This window comes from Urocitellus parryii, unplaced genomic scaffold (assembly GCF_045843805.1).
Source record: "Urocitellus parryii isolate mUroPar1 unplaced genomic scaffold, mUroPar1.hap1 Scaffold_591, whole genome shotgun sequence".
Taxonomy (NCBI): domain Eukaryota; kingdom Metazoa; phylum Chordata; class Mammalia; order Rodentia; family Sciuridae; genus Urocitellus; species Urocitellus parryii.
Genome location: NW_027554095.1, coordinates 36217 through 60840, shown reverse-complemented (window position 1 = coordinate 60840; position 24624 = coordinate 36217). Strand labels below are relative to the sequence as shown.

The 24624-nt window shown below is 52.1% G+C and overlaps 1 protein-coding gene across 7 annotated transcripts; it reads left to right on the top strand.

Moving 5' to 3' along the window:
* The first annotated feature begins 13945 nt into the window (after window positions 1-13945).
* On the top strand, window positions 13946-22617 carry LOC144252808 (prominin-2-like). 7 transcript variants are annotated; one of them, XM_077794914.1, is made up of 14 exons: window positions 13946-14239; window positions 14314-14579; window positions 15363-15454; window positions 15569-15653; window positions 17341-17469; window positions 17753-17824; window positions 18519-18609; window positions 18721-18821; window positions 18986-19066; window positions 19230-19298; window positions 20003-20092; window positions 20303-20409; window positions 20762-20835; window positions 22179-22617. In XM_077794914.1, the coding sequence occupies exons 1-13, from the start codon at window positions 14155-14157 to the stop codon at window positions 20823-20825; spliced, it is 1332 nt and encodes a 443-aa protein (XP_077651040.1). In that variant the 5' UTR covers window positions 13946-14154; the 3' UTR covers window positions 20826-20835; window positions 22179-22617. The 7 variants fall into 7 exon arrangements, with proteins under 7 accessions (XP_077651040.1, XP_077651039.1, XP_077651041.1 ...); XM_077794913.1 differs by having other exon boundaries at window positions 21552-22617; XM_077794915.1 differs by lacking the exon at window positions 22179-22617 and adding an exon at window positions 21037-21545 and having other exon boundaries at window positions 13946-14221.
* Window positions 22618-24624: the final 2007 nt, after the last annotated feature.

The window sequence follows — 24624 nt, the reverse complement described above, 5'->3', positions numbered from 1 at the left end:
GATATTAAAAAAAAGAATATTATATTGGACAGCTATCCTGTAACTAGGCCCGATTGAACTTGTTCTAATTTTTCACTATTATGCACAATACAATAGTGTCTTAAGCCCGTTAAAATACCCAGTCCTCAGATGTAGGGCTTAAGAGCTTTTCTTTCTTTCTCTGAGAAGCTTCGTGGTTTACCACCAGGTTTGTGAGCCCAGACCTCAAGACGGCTCTATTAGTAGAAAAAGTGAGACTAGCAGCAGGGCCCTGGCTTCCAGCCGGGCAGCCAGGCCTCTTTGTGTCCAGCATCACCCTACTCACCTGCAGCTCCCTGCCCATTCCCCACAGCCACCAGGACACGGACTGATCTCTTCCTTCCCTCTTTGGCTGTCATATTGAAAACATTTCTTACCTAAAAGACAAAATGCTTCATCAATAGGACAGCTGAAGAAAACTCTGAGGTAGAGGACGAGGACCTGCTGGCTCAGCCACACAAGGCTTGTGCAGGACCCAGCACCTCCAGTCTGTAGGCACAAAAGCAAACTTCCCAAACAAACCCTCCCTCTGGAGCATTTCGGGAACACAATGGAAATAAGACTTTCTCTTCCTATTTCATTGGGTTATTAGGAGAGTTAACTAAGATAATCTTTAAAGGAACTTACAACTACACAACTCAATATACCCCCATCTTAATAAATGTACACAGGAAAGAAAACACTGTGGATTAAACTTTGAAATAGTTTAACACTGATTATAAGACAAATTCCAGTATCAAAGGTACTAAAATATCTTAGATATGATGAAATGCAACGTAAGGAAAAAACTTCGCAGGACTGGACTGCTATGTTAAGGATCAGGCTTAAACAAAAATACAGAATTTGGAAACACCTATTTATTATAAACTTCAGGAAAATCTCCCATTTTTTCAGCCTATTTTAAAGGACAGGAATTATGAAACTATTAACTAAACTGCTTAAATGACAGTTGTCCCCTTTCCTTCCTAGGAAGAAGTTTAAGGAAAAGGGAGGCTGAGTCCACACTTTTGAATGATCTTATAGGAAACAACCTACATATGAAAGACTCTTTCAGTGGGATTAACTTTCAAAAGCTATGAACTGGGGTGTATGTAGGGGCACACGCCTGTAATCCATGTGACTCAGGAGACTGAAGCAGGAAGAAGGCAAGGTCAAGGCCAGCCTGGGCAACTTAGCGAGACCCTTCTCAAAATAAAAAGTAAAATGGGCTGGGGATGTGGTTTGGTGGCAGAGTGCTTGCCTAGCATGCACAAAGCCCTGGGTTCAATCTCTAGAATTGGGGTGGGGGGAATAACACACAATGGGATGCCAACATAAAATACTTGTAAACATATTTTAAAAATTCCATTGCCGCAGTCTTGGCTGGGCACTAGATCACGAGCCACTCACACTTTGTAGATTCAAACAGCAATTTTTTTATTCCCCAACTCACACCGGCCTCTACACACGTTCTCGGGAAATCCAAGTTCTGCCCGCACAATTCACGTCCCAAATTACTTTCTCAATTCCAAGAGAACTCAACGGGAACTCAGGCAACAGGAACATCCCTAAAACCCAGATTGTCTTAAACCGGGAACACCTTAAACCCAAATTATCTTAAACCGGGATACTTCCTAAAACCTGCAGGATATACACCTTAAACCTGGATCCACCCTGGTCCTTGAGCAGGGTCACCTTTCTCAAAGACACATGCAATGTCACAGCGAATTTCCATTTAACATGGGGTACGCTGGCAAGGAAATTTCGATGCGTCATTCCTACTTGGCAATGGCCCTCAGCATTCCATAATATAACTGATATTGAAGAAATAATATACTTATTCAGAGAGGCTTTGTCAAAATTTGATATATAAATTATTCCACAATTTGGGGAGGTACCAGGAATTGAACTCAGGGGCACATGACCACTGAGCCACATCCCATCCCTTTTTTGTATTTTATTTAGAGACAGGGTCTCACTGAGTTGCTTAGGGCCTTGCTTTTGCTGAGGCTGTTGAACGCACCATCCTTCCGCCTTAGCCTCCCAAACCACTGGGATTTCAGCTGTGCACCGCGCCCGGCTCTGTTCCACATTATTAAACACTGATTAAATGCACAGTGCCAGCTCAAAGGAACACTGACCATTGGAGAACCACCCTGGAAGGGTGGGTCAAGTACACCTGATACAGGATCTGTGAGCAGCCCAGAGACCACTGCCCTAGTCAAACTGGACACTGGCCATAACCTGAGGCTTTCTGCCCCTGCTCCTCCCAACCTGTTCTCTGAGTGTGTCCTAGATACAACTGGTGTACAGCTCCACAAGAGGCCACCAGATAGCACACTCTAGCTCCAGAAAGAAGGAACTTAACATAATCTCCAAATTCTGCTCCTGAATTTTCCCCTCACAAACCTCAATTTCATAGTTCCCTAAAAACCAAGGCAGCAGTGGGGACCACCAACATGAAGGAACTGAACTTCAAATTGTGTTAATTCCTCCCTGAACTTGAGTCTGTGTCCGAGAGATCACTGTGACCACAGCTTTGCTCAGCTCCTCCTGCCCACCCCACCCCGGCAACCTCTCCAGAGGACCCTGGGAGTTGAGCTCGGCAGGCCTACCTCGAGTATCCTGGTATCAAAGTCCTCATAGGTCTCTACAAGGAGAGAAGAAAAAGCATACAGATAAGAGCATCCAAGCTGCTCACGTGTGACAGCCTTTCCCAGGTGCCATCAGACTTCTAATGGGAAGAACCTGAGCTCTCTGGTGCCGCTCTCCAGGCTGCGCCCCAGTTCCCATCATCCACGGGGACTGCCTGGCCTGACTTCACGAGCTCAGCCACGGCTCTCTGACCGCAGCCTCCCCCTCTCCAGCTCCCTGCCGCCGGCTCCCGAGGCACAGGTTCCTGGAGCGCCGACACCTCCAGAGCCTTCATCGCTGCTTTCCCATCTGGTCTCCTGGGGTCTTCACAGCCTCTCTCACCAAAGTCCCTCAAAGACACCAAAGTCCCTCACTCCTCATAGATCTCGCCAACGTCCTCAATCCCTACACTTTTGTCTCTACCGCCCTCTCCAGGCCAGAACCCAGGCAGCTGTCTGGTCACAAGTGGCCTGCTGGTGCTGCCGGGAGAGATCAGAGCCTGGCCTACGCTCACCACTCTCAACTGGGGGTCTGACCCACTTGGGAACTCCCGGCTCCTCAGCTTTCAGTTCTCTTAATTCAGCCTCTGCTCACCACCACAGCTGTTTCAAACACTCCCCAATTCTCTTGCTTTTACTTATTACAGAAAATCTCAATTACATAATAAAATAGGAGAGCAGAATAAAAGCTTCTGTACCCAGCAGTCGGCTTTGAAAGCGGTCAGCTCAAGAGTCAATCTTCTTTCCTGGACACTTCCCGGGTCCCACCCACTGGTGAAGCCAGTGCCAAGTGCCACCTTCTCATCAAGAAATATTCTGGTGGCCATGTTCACCAATGCCACTATCTGGCTTGATGACTCCTGACCAAAGCTACCAGATACCAGGTGACCTCCCCGCCTTTCCACCCGCATTGCACAGGCTCACCCAAACCTGCACCCTGCCCCTGCTGGCTAACAGCAGCCTGTCTGTCTAAACTCTGGGTCTGGTTACTGGGGACTTGGCTCGTGGGCAGGTCCTCTCCCTCCCAGACCTCCACCCTCCTGCACGCTCGCCCCATCCTCTCCAGCCCAACCGTTCCTCTACTTTGAGCCAAACTCCTGTTTGCTTCCTCCTCTCCCACTCACTGGCAAGAGCAAGATTTTCAGGTGAATTTGCCTTTTGGGGGAGGGGGAGGCTTTGTTTTCTAATTCAGCCTAAGTGTCGTCAGTTTTTGTTTCATGTTTGCTTTTACGAAGGCTTAGTGACAGCTCTCTGGGGTCTCTCAACTCTGCTGTTAAACAGCACTCCAAGCCTGAGGCCACGTGTTTGGGAAACACTGTGCCCTACAGATCTATAATGCACACCACCATGTCTAAGGCACCTGCTAAGGCACTGGGACCCAGGGCTTTCCATCCTGTTGGAGGAACACTTCCTGGTTACAGGCCTCTAGTGTCCCACAAATGCAACTGGGATAACAATGTGGAAAGTTAGTCAAAGAGGTCAAATTCTTTTTTCAAAAAGGGTAATCTAAACAGACAAGTAAACAATAAAATTATTTTCAGAGGGCTGGGGATGTGGCTCAAGCGGTAGCTCGCTCGCCTTGCATGCGTGCGGCCCGGGTTCTATCCTCAGCACCACATACAAACAAAGGTGTTATGTCCGCCGAGAACTAAAAAATAAATAAATATTAAAAAAAACTTAAAAAAAAAAAAAAAAAAATTATTTTCAGAAACACTGTAGGACGACACGTCCTCTACCCAAAGGCAAGCAAACCAGGCCTCCACTACCTCCATTGGGACCAGGGTCCGGGGGACCGAGACTGAGGCCACCCCACGTGTTCCCGCTCCAGCCTCGCTCCCGCTTCACTTTCATCCTCTGCTTCCGGTCCCACTCTTCCCTCTGCTGGAGCATGTCAGCCGCCACCTGCTCCTGCTCCTCCTTGCTCCTCTGGGCAATGGTCTGCACGGCTCCATTTCTCACGAGAGGGGCATTCAGACCCGGCCACAAGAAGCCGTAGCACCCTGAAGGGTTAAGATTATAGGTAAGTGACAACTTCTAAAAGGTGCTCACTCTTCATGTTGCTAAGATGCCAGGGAACGCGTGTACAGACACCAGCACAGTATTGTGGAGTTGGAGCTGATGCGATCACTTGGCAGGTGACCTTGCACTGTCACAGTTTTATGCATATCTACCCTACAGGCATGTGACCGCATTTTCACTTTTACCAAGAGAAACACCCGTGCAATCTTAGAAGTGCAGCACAAGGTGCTTCCTTTATTTCGGAAAGGTTGTTAGTATCAAAAGCGATGAGTCTGCACAACAGTAAAAATAAGCCAGTTCAAGTTCATCCATCCTATTTTTGCTTTCAAAAGCACAAGTATAAACAATCACATCAGCACATGAAGGACCAAGGCCAAGTGCGGCCCACCAGCTGATTTGTAAATAAAGTTTTACTGGAACACAGCTGGGCCTGTCCAACCATGCGCTGTCCAGGGCAGTTTCTGTGTGACAGCAGCCCAGTTGAGTAGCTGCAACAGGCCCTGCTCTTGGTCACTGTCTTCTCTGGGCAGGGGAAGCCTGCCAGCTCTCTGCGAGCTCCACCTGCCTGCACTGGGCTGTGTGCAGCACAGGACCTATCACAGCTGTGCCCCACGGAGTACGTGACACTCTGGGGCAGCTGCTAAGCCCCCTGGTTGGACTCTAAACCATGGATTCTTATGCACTTAATGAGAATGTTTCCAGTTTGCCAAATATCCATAAAATATGGGGAAAACACTTTAAAAGCACATAGACTCTTTTTAGAACAAAGTTTGCCGTTGGGCGCCCCCAGGCCTCCCTCAGACCCAGCTTGCTGCCTATCTCTCCCCTTCCCAAGATCATCAGTTTCCCACCCCAAGTTCAGGACCAAATCTGAAAACTGTCAAAACAACCAAACACGTTTACCTTCACCAATGACCTGACCCCTGTTCAGATCCTTCCTTCTCTTTTTTTTGCTTCTTTTGCCTCTTCCTTTTCTTGCCCCAGCACCAGTCTCTGCTAAAGCACCTTTCCAGAGCTCATCTGCTGTCACTGTAAGGAAACGGGGTTTTTAAAAACTCTGTAGTTGTAAAGCAAAGATCTACACTCTCCTAAGAATAAGAAAGGCCAGAAAGCCCAGCTTCACCCATGTCACTGAGGTAATGAAAATAAAATAAAACCATACAGTGAACATAAAACATGATTACATGTGGAAAACACAAGAGGAGACAATTCCACTTTTTTTCCACAAAAGATGGCTAACATTAAATCCCAGTTAGTCCCTGACCAGTAAGTAGACTTGCTTCCCTGATGTCTGCCAATCACCACTCAGGTCTCAGTAGTGTCGTCTCTTGAACTTCTCCAAATGAGATGTCCTAGCAAAGGCCCAGCTAAAAACAGTAAGGGCCTTCTCGGTGTGACTCTAAGTCAGCAGGGTATCTGGGGCACAATTCAATACTTTTAGGCCTTGGGTGCCCCAGATGAGGGGCTCGGAGAAACTAGCGCTCTCCAAACACAGCTGTGGCACATGAGGTAATCCTAGTTGCATTTTTAGTTTAATAATCACTAAAATGTTAACTCGTTTATGACAGAAGAAAAATTAAGATAGGAAAGCACCCCTACTTTCCTGTAGCAGGAGGTGGAAGTGTGTGCCAGTCTACCCACATTTAGTGAAGAAGCTGTAGGGTCTGCACTGCTGGCCTGACCGGCTGGTGGGAGGAGACATACAGCACTGTGTCTGTAGAGCTTGGCTCAAGCTGGTGAAGTGTCGGCTGTCTCTGGTTCCCTGCAGTGACAAAGGGCCTACAGAGAGATGAAACAAAACCGAGTTAGATGCTCCCTGGCTGTGGAGCTGCCAGCACCAAATAACTGTGACTTGATAAAAATAAGTCACTAAACATTCTAATCTTTTAAGAATCATATTTTGAGGACAATTGTTATTTAAAAAATAAAACCAAACTTTTAGGAATGAAAGCCACGTAAATGCCCATCCTAGAGACGTCATGGTTCATTTGCACAGTAGATATCACAGTCTCAAGAAAGCTCTGGACAGCCAGGGTTTCTGCCCTGCATTACCCAGCCCAAGCTCCTGGGCTGCTCTGGGCAAATGGCGCCCTCTGCTGTATGCAGCTGGGCCGTGGGCAGATGAGGAAAGACCTTCAAGTGAAACTGTTCAGAAGAACAAGACTCAATGTGCAGAGGGTACCCTGCCCTTTATGTTCAAAACTCAGGGAAGCAGGGAAGGCATGTTGTAGACAACTCCAGAAGATCACGCAAGAAACTGAAGAGTGGCTGCCTCTGTGGAAGAAAACAGGGGCATTTAGGGCTGGATGTGAAAGACCCGCGTTTTTGTATTTTGGGGGAAATTTTTTTTTTTTAACCACATGCCTCTATTACTTGAGAAAAGGTTTTAGAACAGCCATGTCTGAGAGGAAGCCATCTGACCAGTCCCAGGGATGGCGGTGTCAGGTGAGGAAGAAGGCAGAGGTGACAGGAACAGGTGGTGATGCAGGAGTGGGACAGTGCTGGCAAGATCAGTGCATGCACAGATTCTTGAGCTCTGTGCTTCACTAAAGAAGTGACAGGGTTAAAACAGCCCTGGAGGAAAAGTGGCCTTTAGGGTATTGGCTTGATAAATAGAAAGCCAAAGAAAAAAAAGAAAGAAAGAAAAAAATGACAACAGCTGTTTTCAAGTCTGAGTGAAGCCATGCAGAGGACAGTAACTGCAGATTCATCAGCAGCACCAACCATGGCTCACAGGGCCAGAGAAAGAAAGCGGGTAAGGACAGGGAGAGCGACATCTAAGGGTAGTAGGAAGCCATCGAAATAGTTCCACTGAATACAGAGACCCAAACACAAAGGGATAATCTTTGATTACTGGACAGCACTTCATACGACCATTTTGTTTCAAATGTAGGCCTATGAGATAGATTTGCCAATGCCACAAGGTACTGGATGACTGGATGAGATTTCAACACTAATTTCAATTCCAGATGATTTGCTCCACTGTGGGGAGGGAGATCGCACCTAGCACACAGATGTCCTCCAGACCTGTAGCCCACCTGATGAACTACCAAATAAAATGTAGCCAGAAAACACTGGGTCTTCATTTTTTTTTTTAAGTTGTTGATGGATCTTTATTTATTTATATGTGGTGCTGAGGATCAAACCTAGTGCCTCACATGCTAGGCAAGCACTCTGCTACTGAGCTACAACCCCAGCCCTGGGTCTTCATTGTTTAACAAACCAGAACTTTATCATTCCAAATCTCATTCTGCTATACACAGCCTTTCTTGTAAACACCTTCATCTTCAACACATATCTAATATTAAAAAATTTCATCTTGCTCTGTTCAGCATTATAATCTTTAATGTAGTTCAAGAAGTGTAAAAATTATTAACAGATTTTTTTTGAAAGACTGAAACATCACTCATAGCTAATAATGTACCCAGCTAAAAGAAACCAAATGTCAAAAATAAAAAGAAATCAAATTTAGAATTTAGAAATAGCCACTTGTTTTTTGTTTGTTTGTTTTAATGGGAGGCAGGGAAGAACTGGGGATTGAACCCAGGGCTTTGTACACATTAGAAATAGTCACTTTTTCTGGGTGCATGGCACATGGCTGTAATCCCAGTGACTCAGGAGACTGAGGCAAAGGATTGCAAGTTCGAAGCCAGCCTTAGCAACTTAGCAAGAACCTGTTTCAAAATAAAACATAGGTCAGGGGATATAGTTCAGTTGGTAGAGTGCTTGCCTTGCATGCACAAGGCCCTGGATGCAATCCCCAGCACCACTAAACAAATAAACAAAGAAAAAATATATAAAAAGGGCTGGTTATGTGGCTTAGTGATAGGGTGCCGCTCAGTTCAATCCTCAGTACCACCAAAACAACAGTCAATTTTCATGCACACTTGTATAAATGGTTTTGCTTACATTGTGTTACGATTTTTTTTAATATTTTATTTACATTTTAGTTTTCGGCAGACACAACATCTTTGTTTGTATGTGGTGCTGAGGATTGAACCCGGGCCACACCCATGCCAGGGGAGTGCACTACTGCTTGAGCCACATCCCCAGCCCCGTGTTATGATTTTTTAAAGAAGAAAGTTCAGTAGTTCAGGCTGAGTCACGTTCTGAAGCTCAGTTACAGATCACAATCCACCTCACTTATCAACTCTGTTCTGATCCTTTGAGTTCTTATTAAGTTTAGGTCATGAGACCCCAGACTCAGGAAGCAACAACCCTGCAGCCTAAAGTGGGATAGGCCAGAACCCGTCTGGTGGGGACGGAGAGGCCCCCAGGGTTCTACCTCAGCACACATCACGTTCCACACCAAGAACTCCTTCCTTCTCACTTGGGTCTCTTCTATGAAAACTGGTTGGTGAGAGATTTTAGAAAATTTATTACTATGTTTCTGACTGATTGGTTGCAGCATTTAGAAAAATATAGTGATAAGGAAAGCAATCAACTTCTTAAAAGTCAGGCAATTATTAATTTCAGGAAAAAATGTAACAGTAGAATACTACCTAGCTCAGCTCTGAATGTGCACATAATTTAATAACAAAAACAATGCCCAGAGATTCAGTCCAAACTGTGCTTCTACCTATACTGGAAGAAAGTAAGGGTAAGGATAGACTGTTACATCTCCAATTAGCATAACAATGTTGTTTAAAGAGCGGCAGACTCAATGTATTTAGAAATATAACCAGAGGAAGGTAAAAGAATTAGTGTCCCTAGATGATGGGAAGGAGCAGAAAAGGACTAGGAATGAAAGCTCTGAGCCTTTTACGACCTTTTGGAAACTCAATTTTTTTTTTTTTTTTTTTTTTTTTACTTCCAGTGTGGTGCTGGGGATTCAATTGCGGGCCTTGGGCACCCTAGGCAAGGCTCAACCTCTGAGCCGCACCCCCAGCCTGAAAGTTAATATTTTAAGGAATAGCACAGCAACCTGCAGTGAGGACAGCTATCCCTATCAGGCCCTACACCGGCTCAGGTCAGGGCAGTGCCTGGCACATGTTAAGGGGTAAATAAACTGTTTATAAATCAGTGAGTGAATCACCCAAGCAACAAATCAAACTGGTTGATTCACAGTGGGTGTGACAGGTCGTAGGAAATCTGCCACTAGGGAGAAAGCCCTGTCAGCTGGACTTCTCCCAGGATCTCCAAGGCATCTCACAGGCGGGTTTCCAAGAGGAAAAGGCAGGAGACCCACAGGGAAGCCCAGCACTCAGGAGTCCCAGAAGCTCAAGGTGAAAGGGCCAGGCTTCCTTGCTCAGCAAGGTTGGCCTGGACTTCCCAGAAGGCAGCTGAAGAGAGGCCCTGCACTATGTCAAGGAAGTCTGTGTCCACAGGAGGGGGCATCACAGCATCCAGAAAGCTCTGGGACCAGCCCTGCTTCACTGGCTGTGTGATTTCTTTCATTCTTTTTTGGGGAAAGGTACTGGGCATTGAATTCAGGGGTATTTAACCACTGAGCCCCATCCCTAGTCCTTTTTATTTTTATTTTAAGACAGAGCTGGCCTTGAACCTGCAACCTCCTGCCTCAGCCTCCGAAGTCACTGGGATTACAGGTGTGCACTACTGTGCCTGGCCTGGCTGTATGATCTTGAACAAGTCACTTGGCTTCTCAGAGATTCACCTTATCATCTCTAAAATTCGAATAAGCTCATGAAAGCCAGTGTGAGGGCTGAACAAGGTGACATGTTTCAAGCCTAGTGCACAATACCTACTCAAAAATGGCAACCATTATTTTTTAAAGCCTTGAACTACAACAACTGCAGTCATAAAAAATTTGAAAAATACTCAAGACTGTACAATACCATCATCAAGGACATGCCTTGTCCATTCACATTTTAAAATCTACAGAAACTCTTATTAAATCTTATGAGAACAGATACTTCCCAAATGAATCTCACCATTGCTGAGAGTGGTCTTCAGCGCCAAAACAGAAGCTGTTGGAAAGGTGTTCAGGGAAAGCTGCCTGCACCAGAAATGACCTGTCAATTAAAAATAAGTAAATAAATATTTTTTGGTTCCAGTGCTGGGGTTGAACCCAGGGCCTGGAGCCTGCAGGCACATGCTTCACCACTGAGCCACATCCCCTCTTCTTTTTTTGAGACAGGGTCTCTCTAAGTTGCCCAGACTGGTTTCCAACTTGCAATTCTCCTGTCTCAGGCTCCCAAGTTGCTGGGATTACAGATGAATGAATGCCTCTGCACTCAGCAAAAAGTGGAGTTGTTTTGTGGTGTGGGCAATAGAACCCAGAGCCTCACATATGCTGGGCAAGTGCTTTACCACTGAGCTATGTCCACAGGCCTGCAACAAGAATAAATAAATAAATAAATTTTAAAGATACATTCCTACATGAAGAGGGACATTTAAAATAATAAGGTGAGCCAGCTACTGTGGCACAAACCCGCAACCCCAGATACCAAGGAGGCTAAGGCAGGGGAAGTATAAATTCAGGTCTCGAGATATAAAGGGCTGAGGATGTGGCTCTGTAAAGCACAATACGGTGCAATATCTAGTACCCCAAAAATAAATAAAACAGTAACATTCACAGAATAATACCATCCACAGAATTAAAGAACTAAGAGAAGTGGACGAGTGATTTCCAGGCTTAGTGACCACTGGCCAAGTAGCTGCCATCATGCTGCACCTTCTCTTCACCCTCCCATCAACCAGGCATCATGCTTGGCAGTCACCTTAAAAATCCCTCTGCTGTGGGCCACACCTCTGCTGTGGTCCTGCTGCCACTTCTTTGTTCAGGCCTTAGCATCACTCAGACACAGGTTAAAGGTTTCTTAATGGGTCTCCCACCTCTCCCTTTGTATTTACCACCTTTCTACAGTAAGAGGCTTCATCAATTAACAGCCCTGACATGTCTTTCCCTGGCTTCCTGCTGCCAAGTTACAAATTCTGGGCACAGCCTGCAGGACTGCCACATGGCCCCAGGCTTCCACACCAGCCTCCTGCTGCCCCTGCCCCACCCTCCCCATAGCCATCCAAACACACAGTTAGTCTTGAATTCGCTCTCATACACTTTTGTATATGAGATCCTGGATCCACCAGATCCTGGAGGCTCAGCAGCTCTTGTGAAACCTCCACCCTCTGGAGCCCCCACAGCACCAGGCTGACTGTACCTCCCTGTGCAACCCTTCATACAGTGTGGTTCTCCAGAACAGACTTAGATAGCATTTATGGGCAACTGGTTTTTGGCAGAGGGACCATGATCATTCAATAGGGAAAAAGGAATGTGTTCAATAAATGGTGTTGGAATAACAGGGTGTCAACCCATAGAAGAATGAAGTTGGAGCCCTATCTCACACCTTATGTACAACTTAATTCAAAATGGACTAAAGACCTGAAGGTAAGAGCTAAAACTATAAAACTCCTAGAAGAAAAACAGAGGTAAATTATCATGACCTCGGGTCTAGCAATGTTTCTTAAACATAACTCCAAAAGTACAAGTGATAAAAAGAAAAAAAAGAAAAAACCCATAAACCAGACTTCACCAAAATTTAAAACCTGTGTTTCGGGGATGGGGATAAAGCTCAGCTCAGCGGTAGAAGAACCAGCATGCCTGGGTTCAGTCTCTAGCACTACAAAAACAAATAAACAAAAACCTTGTATGCCTCAAAAAAACACTATTAAGCCAGGCTTGGTGGTGCACGCCTATATTCCCAGCAGCTCTAGGGGCTGAGGCAGGAGGATTGTTGAGTTCAAAGCCAGCCTAAGCAACTCAGTGAGACCCTGTCTCTAAAAATATATATAAAAAAGGGTTGGGGATGTGTCTCAGTGATTAGGCACCCCTGGGTTCAATCCCCAGTACAAAAAAAAAAAAAAAAAAAAAAAACCCACAAACTATCAAGAAAGTTAAAAAACAAAATATGGAATAAAATTCTGCAAATCATACATCTGATTAGACACCTATAGACTCCTTACAATTCAATAATAAAATGAAAACCCAATTTTAAAAGAGCCAAAACACTTGAACAGACATTTCTCAAAAAAACATGTAAAAATGGCTAATAAGCACATGAAAATACATTCATTATCCATCAGGGAAATGCAAATCAAAATTTCAAATTAATACCATTTCATACTCACGAGGATGGCTATAATCAAAAGAACAGATAATCAGAAATGTTGCTAAAGAAAAATCAAAACCCTCACTGTACCCTCAGGTACTTCGAAAACATTCTGGCCATCCCTCAAGTGTGGAATTACCATTTTATCCAGCAACTCCATTCCCAGGCACATACTCAAGAGAAAAGAAAATAGACACATGTGTAAAAACATGGCATTCTAATGTTTACAGCAACATTAGGCATAATAGCCAAAAGATGGAAAACAACCCAAGTGTCCCTCAACTGATGAGCAGATAAAGTGTGGTGATGGACACATTACAATTTAGCCCTAAGAAATTCAGGATGATACATGTTACAATGTGGATGAATCTTGATGACCTTGCACTAAATAAGCCAGCCATGTATGTGGTTCTACTTATATGAAATGTCTAGAATAGGAGAGCTAAGAAGAGTGGAAAATAGATCAGTGGTGGCTACAGCTAAAAAGCTTCCTTCTTGGAGTGATAAAAATGTTCTAATTAGATTATAATGATAAATGCACAGGTTTGTGCAAATATTGTGCACTTCAAATAGATGAACTGTATGGTATGTGAATCATAGTTCAATAAAGCTGAAAAAAAACAAAAAAAAACAGTTATACACAAGAAGACAAAAAGGGGGGGGCGGGGAAACACACTTTGGTGTCAGGAATTTTGGGTGCAAAAACCTTTGTCCCTTGCTCAATCTGTGTGGCTCCCTCCACCACCTGTATAAAGAGTGTAATAACAGAATCTACTCCATAAAGGGATTAGGAAGACAGTGAGGGAAAACGCATGAACAGAGGAAGACAGTGGCTGGCACACAGTTTAGACTCGTGAAGGAAGACAGCCTTGAAATAGTAGGAGATGGGGGAAGAAAAATAAAAGGGAAGAGACAATCATAAAGACAAAAGAAAAGAATATTAAGGTCAGATTTTCTGCCAAGATTGCTGGTAAAATTTTTTGCTGCTAAATGAGTTACCAAAAAAAAAAAAAATGAACTTTGAGGGTTTTAGGGGGCTTTGAGTTCCAGAATTAGAAATGCTGAACTGTGGACTCAACAACAAAATAGGGCAGAGAAGGCAGGCGGCGGCCACGCAGCGGCCCTGGAGCCAACCGTAGGCAACACAGCAGCAGGGCGCCTTCCTAGGGTGCACACAACCCACCAGGCCCGGGGGACAGGAAAGGCGACACTGCGGGCTGACGTCCGAGTCATCCGTCTCTGCACTGAGGCCACCGGCCAGCTGGAATTAAGCTGACGGAGGCCAGTGCTCTCCGACTCCACCTGGAGAACCACCATCACCTTCAGAGCCCCGCGGGCGCCTCTCAGCCCCGAACCCGGTGGGCATCACCGTGTGACCCCGGGGGTCGCGCCTGCCCGCCGGGAAAGCAAGGCTCGCCAGTTCCCTCCTCTTCACCGAAATGAACCGCGAAGAACCGACTACGCTTCACGGTCATTTTACAGCCAAGCGCCCCGACGCCCACAGAGGCAAGGAACGCGCGCAAGGTCACCCAGCGGTCCCGGGCTGGATGGGAGAGCCGCGGGACGCTGCTCACTTTCCTCCGCCCGGACTCCCGCAGGCCCTGGAGACCCCCGGCTCCCGCGACCCCTCCCCGCGCTCACCGGTCGACACACCGCACAGCGCAGGGACGCGGCCCTCAGCGCGCACCGCCGCCGCCATGCTGAAGCGCGAGCCGCGCCTCCTCCCTCCGGGGCAGCCGGTCCTTCGCCTGCCGCGAGGCTCCTCGTCAAACGGCGGGCCCCAGCCCTCGGCTGGAGGTGCGAGACCCGAGGACCACGCCGTAGCCCATATCGGGTAGGAAGGATTATCCGGATGGGCCACAGGGTAGGTTGGGTCAGGCGTAGCCGCGGACAGCTCCGCGGGGTCCTCGCGCTAGGGCCCGGGGGCGGGGCTGGGGCGGGGCCAGCCCGGGGCGCGGGTCGGCGAGTTGGAGGTGGCTGCTTGTGAGCGCCCGGGAGGTCGGGCTGGCCCAGCGAGCTCTCCAAGGTACCCACGGCCGGGACGCACGAAGTGTAGGGAGGATCCACAGGGGGGTGGGCTTCAGCTTCGTCTTCGCCGCGCCCCTCATCCTCCTGGTCTTCCTCACCTTCCTGGTGGGCGGCAACGTGCAGACCCTGGTGTGCCGCAGCTGGGAGAGCGGGGAGCTCTACCAGGTGGGCCTGCCACCGCTCCGGGGACCCAGAGCCGGCGGAGGGAGGCGTGGGCAGAGAAGAAGGGGAGAGAGGGGGGCAGAGTGGGCACAGAGACAGGAAGGCCCAGGGGACAGGACAGGGGAGAACCCGTGCGCCTCCAGACAAGGACCTCGTGGTTCCACTCACACCTGGCCCCTCCCTCCTCCCACTCTGAGCCCGGGGCCTGGGGCCCTGGGTGCGTTCTGGTGGTGAGCTGGGGGCTGGCCTGGGCTCTCTCCGAGGGTCAGGCTGACCCACCACCCTCCCAGAGAGTCATGGGAATCGCCCCAGCCAGGAGGGGCCCGGGGCTCATTCAGGTTACAGGCAAGCTCTGGGTCTGGAGATGCTTCCCCCGGCCTGCTCTGCCAGGGTGGGCTCAGGGGAGCGGGCAGCCTGGCCACCACGCTCACCCCCGTCTCTCCCTGTCCATGCCCAGTTTGCAGACACCCCGGGGAACCTGCCCCCGTCCCTGAACCTGTCCCACCTTCTCGGCATGAGGAAGAATGTCAGCGTCCTCCTGACCTATCAGTGAGTGGGAGCCTGGGCTGGGGGCAGGGGGGCCTGCGGGGAGGGCAGAGTGGCTGTCCCCTTAGGGTGATGCGGGCCACCAGCCCCCTTCCTCTGTGTTCACCCTCCCCCCAGGCAGTGCAGGGAAGGGGCTGCCCTCTGGAAGGTCCTGCAGCTGGATGACTCCTACAACCTCGAGAAGCACCTGGATCTCAGCCAGGTAGGAGAACATTCCAGAAGGCTGTGAGGACCTCTCCTGCAGATACTCCTCCTCAGGTCCTGCTTCTGTGGAGGCGCCGATTCTGGGAACCCAGGGAGTCTGGTTGAGGTGCTCGGGGCCTGGCCCAGGACTAGAGCCGGGCCCCTGCCCAGCACCCAAGGCCAGCCTGACCCCCAGGACTCTCCCTGTGCCTCCTGGAACTTGGGGCATTCGCCTGCCAGAGGTCACACAGGAAGTTGGTGGAGATGCTGGCCCATGCTGGCCAGGGGCAGCTCTAGAACAAACCAAGATGCCACCTCACAAGAGAGGGACGGACTTTGAGAACATGGCTCTAAATGTGTGGAGGCTGTGAACCTCCCCTCCTGCCTCCCTGGTGCCTAGTTGAGGTGGGAGGTGGAGCCATTTCTGAGCATGTCCTGGGAAACCCACACCCCTCCCTGGCATGCCCCCGCTGCCCTGGGAAGCAGCAGGCTGACTTCTGATTCTGCTTCCTCCCGAGTTCGCCCCCAACTCCTCTCAGGTCCACCCCGGTTCTTGGTCCACGGGGCCCAGTCCCAACTCCAAGCCTTAAGCTGTGTGACCTGGGACAGCTGGCGTCAGACCTCAGCTCACTCCTGTCCGCTTCTTGACCCAGAAAGGAGGTCCACTGAGCTGGCGTACCCTAGGGAGAGGCCAGGGACACTGCCCCAGGGTGAAGGCTGCTGGCTGGGGGTCCCGGCTCCAGGGAGAGAGGTCTCAGGCCTGGTCCTGGGAAGGGAAAGGGTCCAGCTCAGGGAAGAGTCTGGACAGATAGAACTTAAGGTCCTCAGAGTCCATCCGGCAACTGACCCGGGGGACCTTAGAAATTTCATCCTCAAGTCAGAAAGCCACAGCTGATTATGCAGGGATCAGTGAGGCAGGCGAGCCTTCTGGGGCCCGCTGCGTTGACCCCCCCCATACTGAGACCCCCTCCTAGGAGGCGAGGGCTTTTCCGTCACAGTGGTGGTGCGGGGAAGCAGCCTGGGGGAATAGTGAGTGGAGATGGGCTGCATTTTCTAATTTGCTGTGCATCGTCCAGGAGATGAACCCCCTGTCTGGTTTCAGTTTCTCTCTGGTAAACTCTGAGACTGAACTTTCATGAGCCCTAAATCTCTTGCAGTGATGGTAGGACAATGCCAAGGATCTTTCCTGGAAATGCAATTGTCTCCCTCCCTCCCTCCCTCCCTCCCTTCCTTCCTTCCTTCCTTCCTTCCTTCCTGTAGTCCACAAACTTGGGCCTCAGCCACTACGTGGGAGTCTTCGCTCTAATGCCTGGGGCTGGTGTCTAGAATAGGTAGACGAGGTCCCACGGTCACGGGGGCTGATGGCAGTTGACAAGTAGACAAATGAAAAAAAGATGATCTCAGAACCTGGGGCCCTGGAAAGACCTCAACTCTGCGGATGTGAAAAAGAGGGGCCAGAGGACAGGGAGGCCCGTGCTGGCAGCCTGGTGGCCAGTAGATGCAGCGCAGAGGCCGGGTCCTGGAGGGTGTGCAAGGAGGCTGGCAGGGGGTGGGGTGCGTCTGGGTGGTCCTGCCTACCCAGCACGGAGGTCCTGAGGGCTGGTGACCGCTGACCACCGGCCTGGGGAGCGTCTGGGACCCTGGCTTGCCACCTGGGCGTGCTCCCCATCCTCCCCCTCCTCCCCCGGTACACCCACAACCTGCAGCAGAACTTGCAGAACTTCAAACCGAATGTGCAGAATCTGGAGCTGTTGAGCCCCGAGGCCCACCGGGACCTGGAGGCGCTGCAGAGCAGTGGGCTGGAGAAAGTCAACTACCAGGCCTTCCGGGTGCAGGTGGACATGGCCCCTCAGGTCCCCGCAGGGTGGAGGGGCCTCAGAGAGGCTCTTACCTCCCAACCCTCCCAGCCGCTCGGGGGTCCTCCCTGCTGGGAGCCTCCACGCCCTCGGCCCACCCCCAGCGCTGTTCCTGGTGCTGAGCCCCCTGCAGCCCGCGCTGGGCAGCTCCGCCTGGGCTCCACCAGAGGGCGCCTCCTTTTGTGGTTGTCTTGGGAAATGTCTGAAACGTGGCCAGGGGCCTCAGCACTCACCCCTGGTGGCCTCTCCCGTCTGCCCTCAGATCCAGAGCCCTGTGGTGAAGACTGACCTGGAGCAGCTGGCCCAGGAGCTGCAGGGGCTGGCCCAGGCCCAGGTGAGAAGCCGGCAGAGGAGGCCCGGGGGTGCGGGAGGCCAGGATGCTTGCATGGGAGAGGGGATGAGGGCAGAGGCAGGGGACCGAGGGTCCCCTCACCAGTGACAGCTGAGGCTCTTCGTCCCCAAACTGGGCTGCAGGCTTTGCACCATCTGTTCCAACTCAAGCTCCGCCACCAATGGGCTGTGTGGCCTGGGATGAGTCGTTCAGCCTCTCTGAGCCTCAGTCTCTTTATCCATAAAAAGGACTGACGTCACCTCAGATCAGATGAGGTAACTGGCCTGATATCGTGTGTCTCCTATGCACACGCCCGTCATGGACATGCAGGGACAGGGGTCGCGGGGACCCCAGGACAGCCCTCCAGGGGAAGGAATGGCATTTTGTAATCACAGATATTTAGAGTTTGGGACGTTCTCTCTGACATCTCTGAGACCCTGCAGCCACCTAGCTTGGTGGGCAGGCAAGGAGCGTCCCTTGGTGTCTGCAGATGCTACCGTAGCTGATAAGGGTCCCGTGGCTGACTAGGGGCAGACCTAAAACTCGGGCACAGGTCTCCCTGGAGCTGAGAAGTCTCCTCTGCTGCCTCTGATCCTAGCCTCCTACCTCCCCTCCGTGGAGAGTCTGGGTCAAGGATTCTTAGGCAGAGCCTGTCTCGCGGGGCGTGGGGGACATTCTGGTCTCTGTCCACTCTCAGGGCAATTCTTCGTTGGGGCAGCAGCTGAGAATGGAGGCCCATGGGCTTAGAGATCTATCAGGAGAAGGTTGTCCCCCGGCAGAACCTGGTGGTGAGTCCTGAGGCCCAGGCGCCTGCGGGGAGAGGGCAGCGAGGAGCAGGAGGCCCGGGGGCCACATGCACCCCTCGCACCCTCCCCCACCAGCATGGTGTCTCCCCACAGGCACAGCTCAACCTCAGCGTCAGGGCCCTGGAATCCGCTGCCCCTCGTCTTCAGGTGGCCGCAGGGGGTGGGCATGGGCTGCAGACGGAGGGAGGGCCACGGTGAGGTGGGAAGGAGGAGGGGTGGGGGGCCTTGGGGACCACCACTCAGTCTCAGGGCCCTCGGCGCTGACCCCACCCTGCTCAGGTGAGCGGTGACTGTGGGGAGTGGCTGGCTGCTGTCCTGCTCCCTGAGGGGGACAGAGCCGAGGCTCCTCTCCCTCCAGCTGCAGACTGCGGGCGTCCTGAGCCACGTCGCTGACCTCGAGAGGGAGCTGCCTGCCAGGGCCGCCCGCATCCTGATGAACGTGAGTGCGGCTGGGGACCGGGCTCCACCCCAGCCTCTCCTTGAACCCTGACCCTCACGGTGGCTCCCAGGGAGGCCCATCCTGCCCTGAGGGTGTCAGGCCTGGGGTAGGGGCCTCCTGGCCTCCTGGCCTCCTGCCAGCCTGGGCCTCCTCTTTCTTGCAGGAGAGTGCCTGCTTCCTGAGCCGGGAGTTGAGCTACTTCTCGCAGTACTTGGCCTGGGTGAGAGAGGAGGTGCGTGGGGGCTTGGACCTTGCCTGGCCTCAGAGCAGCTGAGGGTCACCCACGCCCAGGGGAGCAGCTGGTCACCCTGTCCTTTGGAGGTGCCTCAGGCTTTCAGGGTTGAACCCAAACTCCCAAACCTGGCATCGGCACCCCTGGTTTTGCTGGCTGATCTCTGCCCGCCCACCTCTGCCCAGCGCCAGTGTGAGCTGGGAGGGCCCTGGCCGTCTAGAACGTACCGTCCACGCCGTGCCCCTGCCCTTCCGTGGTCACAGCCCACCTCCTCTTCCAGGCGCCCGCTGGCCAAACCTCTGAGAGCTGTCCTGGCTCTGCACTGGCCACAGGGGGCTGGCCTGGCCTGAGTGTGTCTGTGCACATGCGTGTGTGTACAAGCACATAAGGCCACGTGGGCAAGCACGTGCACATGTATGTGTTGCTGTCCAGTGAGGGCCACTCAGAGCTCAGTGCTGGGCACAGGGTGGGTCTAGCTCGGGCCGAGCCACCAAGGGCAGGAGCTGAGCAGGAGCAGGAGCGTCTCCATCTCTGGGCCTGCACCCTGTGCCTGCCCAGGGCCGCTGCCCGCATCTGTGTACGGTGTGCAGGGCTCCAGCCATGTCCCTGGACCTCTGTGTGTCCCTGTCCACCTCTTGCTGAATGTGAGGTGCACACCTGAGGGGCAGGGGTCTCCCCATGTGCCCACCTCCTTTCCATCACAGGTGACTCAGCGCATCGCCACCTGCCAGCCCCTCTCCGCAGCCCTGGACAATGGCCGTGTGATCCTGTGTGACATGGTGGCCGACCCCTGGGTGAGTGCCCCGGCTCATCAGGGCCCGTGGACATGGAGGCCCATGGATGGGCAGTGTGAGCAGGCCATGCGGCGCCCCCAGCCCGGGGCCTGCTCCCAGCCCTCCCAGCGCTGGTCACAGCTGTCCCCGTCCCTCGCTGGGCCAGTGCGGAGGCTGCAGAGCAGCAGGGAAGGCCGCCCGGCCAGCTGACTGACCTCACACCCCTTCCAGAACGCCTTCTGGTTCTGCCTGGCCTGGTGCACCTTCTTCCTCATCCCCAGTGTCGTCTTTGCTGTGAAGACCTCCAAATACTTCCGTCCTATCCGGAAACGCCTCAGGTGAGGGGCTGCCAGGATCTCAGGGGACAGGGGGGCCACTGGAGGCCCAGGAAGGAGTCTTTATAGACACTGGACCTCATCCCCTGCCCTACCTACTCCTGAAACCTGGCAGAGAAGAATCATAGTCTAGGCCTGAAGAGACACATGCACTAAGGAGTTCCATGGCCTGGAAGTCCTTCCCTATGTCTGCCCCACATCCTTCTTACTGTAACACATCCACCGAAGCATAGCATCTTAAAACTCTTCCTCTCTCCTGGAGGGCCTCAGAGGCAGGAACATCAGGACTTGGGTTTGTCCCTGTGTGGGAGCTGGGGTTCTGTTCTGGGGACACTTTTCTTTTGCTGTGCCGCAGCTCTACCAGCTCTGAGGAGACTCAGCTCTTCCACATCCCCCGGGTCACCTCCCTGAAGCTGTAGGATGCAGCAGGTAAGAGCTGCTCCACCCCTCAGTTCCTCCATGCTGGGGGCTCAGGGTGGGGAGCAGAGGGGCTGGGACCAGGGGGTCTCCAAGAGGGCAGGGAGGCTTGGGGACCTGGTGGCGTCTGGGCCCGGCTGTGGCCATTCGGCAGCGGATCTGACAGGTGGGAGCCCTGGTCCCCGCCCCCCAGCACTCTCTCCTTCCTAACAGGGCAAGGTGCCCCCTGGGACTGCCTGTCCCCACTTTGATTCAGCCTGGACTAGAGGACTTCTGTAGCTCTTGCCCTAGAGCCTAACCTGGCCCCAGATCTGGGCTGTCTCCCAATTCCACCTTCCCTGGCCCCATCCTACCTGTTCCCCTTCCACCCTTCTCTGCTCATAACCCCCTTCATTCACCTCCCAAATCATACAGCGCCTGCAGGTTCCTCCAGGTGTCTCGCCCTTATCCTCCTTGCTGCAATACATCAGCACCAAGAAGCACCTGTTCTTCACCTACTGGAACCCCGTCCCCAGCCCCTTGGGTGGGACAGAAGCCCTGCCCAGCCCTGCCCTGTCCCCACCTGGGGCCCCCTCTGTTCCTCTCCAAGCTCCTGCCTCTTGCCCTCACCTCCCATCAGCCCAGATTCCCTCCTGCTCCCTCCCCAGCCCTCTCCTTCCTCCTCCACAGTCGCTCTACTTGGCTTTCCCCAGAGGGTTTTATTTGTTTGTTTTGATGTTTGCTCGCAGGCCGGCTTGTGCAGAGGAAGTGGCACCCTGCCTATTAAACATGCCATGGGTGCCATGGCACACACCTGTATTCCCAGCAACTCAAGAGGCTGAGGAAGGAGGGTCACAGGTTCAAGGCCAGCCTCAACAACTTAGTGAGACCCTAAGCAATTTAGCAAGACTCTGTCTCCAAATAAAAATAGAAAAGGTCTGGGGATGTAGCTCAGTGGTAGAGCTCTCCAGTACCATAAAAAAAAAAAAAATGAAGTAGAAATAATGTAAAAGTCATGTCTAGTACTCTATTATAATTGCCTCTTGTCATCAATATATTTAAGCATAGTTTTGCCTTTTTGTTTTGTTTGTGGTGAGAGGGATTGAGCACAGGGCCTCGTGCGTGCTAGGCAAGCTCTCTACCGCTGAGCTCCATCCCAGCAGCAGAGTTATTTAAAGTTGAGTAATTCCTTTGTAGGGAGACCCATGGGTCTGTTTCTAGTGGCTGTTTTTCCCCTGGGTTTTGTTCGATTTCTCGTATCCCTCTTTGGGGACTTGGTGGATTTTGACTGACTTGGGTACTCACTGTATCTGAAACCAGTAGGAGGCCTAGGATGAAGTTCTCTTCCTCCAAGAAACCTATGTTTACATCTGCAGGTGTCTGGGGACCTGGCAAACCAGGTCGCTTGAGTCCACTTGCGGGAAAGAGATGATTTTTCCGTCCCTAGGCGGAATTCTTCATTTCCACTTGACTCATTCCTAGCCTGAGGGTCTCTGGGGTCCCAGCCCAGAGTACAACAGACGTGCCGGGCACACTCTCCTCATGGGCCTGGTCTGTCGCCCCAGAAGTTGTTCAAAACTCTGCACCTTTGCGGTATCTTCTGGAATCAGCAGACCCTCTAGGGAGAAAGCAGCCGCGGTGCTGGGCGCCGGTCTCTGGATGTCCTCCTTTCCCAGGTCTTGGCACTGTGATCCGTGGCTGTCTGGTTAGCTTCCTGGTGCCCTCAATCACCCTTAAATAGACCTACATAAGTATACATTGTAAATATTAAATGTATACATTATGTATATTAAATAAATCAGTAGGTTAAAAAGCTGCTGGCTGCTGTGCAGGTGCTTCTGTGTGTGTGCACGGGGGTGTGTACATGTATACGTGCAGCCACATGTCTACATGCAGTCATCTGAGCAACTTTTAAAGTTGTCCTCAGCTGGGAATTTGGAACAAATCACCTTTCCACCATGATCACAAGTCATGGTCCTAAAAGTCGATTTTGATATTCCTCCTGAGAACTGGCCAGTGGCCACCTCACTTCAAATCTAGTATCCAGAAGTCCAGCCCAGCCCCTCCGAATGCTGGTTTTGCACCGGAGCTTGTTCAGAGAGCACCAGTCGTTCAGGGCTGGGGATGGCACTCAGCAGTTGACAAAGAGGTGGAAATGATGTGGGAAGGTCGCCTCATGACCTGGTTTTAGAATGTTGGGATTCTGCCAGGCAAATTCTGCTTCACAGGTGAAACAAAGTCCCCATGATCACAGTCTGGTCTGTCATTCCAACAGGAGCAGATGTCAGGGGTCCTGAAGGGGGCAGTTGACATGTGTGCTTGAGCAGACGAAGCTCCATGATGTTTCTATCTGGTTCAAGTTCACAGAAGTTGGACTCAGGTTCTCTGGAGCTGAGCCTGGGGGTTTCCTGTTGGATGAGCCGCTGCTTCCATTCCCTGCGGGAGCACGGGAAGGAGGCTGTGTCTCCAGGGAGATCTGATTCAGATGTCCTTGATGTCCCTGTGGCAGAAGAGATGACAGATTGGGGGCCCTGGGAGTTCTGCCAGGTGCTCCACCTGGCTGCCCAGCACAAAGCCCTGTGGCAGATTTTGCCCAAGAAACGCCACATGGGCCAGGACATCTGAGGTCCCTAGCAGTGGCTGGGTGTGCAGAAGGAGGGCCACGTGATGGGGCTGGGACAATGTGACTTCACCTGTATTCACTGAGCTGAGTATCCATCAGGGAGTGTGCTGCACACTTACCTGAACTAATGACCAGGTGGCCAGCGCTACTCAGCTACTTGGTTGGGAAAACCAGAGCATGGACACTGAACAGGGGCTGAGTACCAAGGGCGCCACCTATCCAAGGGGACCCACGGTGATGGCGGCCTTCGGAATCCTCCGCGCCCAGCCTGACAGTCTGTGGCCCTGCTCAGAATGACAGTGTCCCCGTTCCCACCTGCTAGAGCCAGGGCCCTCTGCTTAGCGCCTTGGGCCTGCCTCTCCCTGGGCCCTGCCTCTCCAGGCTGGAATGCCAGGGACTGACCCGGGAGGCGGTGGCCAGCCTGCTCCCCACACCATGTGCTGCTGGAACCAAGCCCCTTCGGAGGTCCCCAGTCCTCCCTTGGCTGTCCTGGAGTGCCATCCTGGAGCACCTCACAGTCCTCTATCCTACACGTGGTGACTGAGCTTCAGAGCGCTGGGTGGGGAGGGAGGTGGGGTATGCCCGGGGCGGAGACCCCCACCCAGCCTTGACCTGCGCCTGAGTGACACAGGTGGGAGGGGGTATGGGGGGGTCATGGGGTCCTGCCTACACGGAGGGGGCTGGCAACCAGGGGCTGGGGTTAGAGGAGGGGTACTAGAGGGTGTGAACTGGGCCCTGGGGGACGGTGAGGAGTGCCCTTCAAGCCACAAGGAAGGTGGGCCTGAGAGCAGTTTAACCAATCCAGTGGCTGATGTGTCAAGGCCCTTCCCCTGCACAGTCCAGCAGGTGGGAGATGAGCTGGTGGCTGGTGGCTGGTGGCAGAGCTACAGAAAGGACGGGTGGCCTCCATGAAGGCCCTTATGACAGTCGGCACGGGGTCTTTTAGCTCAGTCCCAGGAAGCCACGGGGAGAAGGGACAAAACTTCGCCAAGAGAAGGCAAGTCTGCCACTGGGCACTGCGGGCTCCTTGGTCCCTGAGAATCCAGGCGGGGGCCGGGCTCTGGAGACCCTTGGATGCGCCCCCAAAGAGACAGAGGTGGAGTCTGCGACCTCGCCAAGCTGAGGTCAGCTGGAGGCTGAGCACAGCCCTGGGCAGTGCACCTCCCACCACTCCCACCCTGGACAGGAGAGTGGACGGG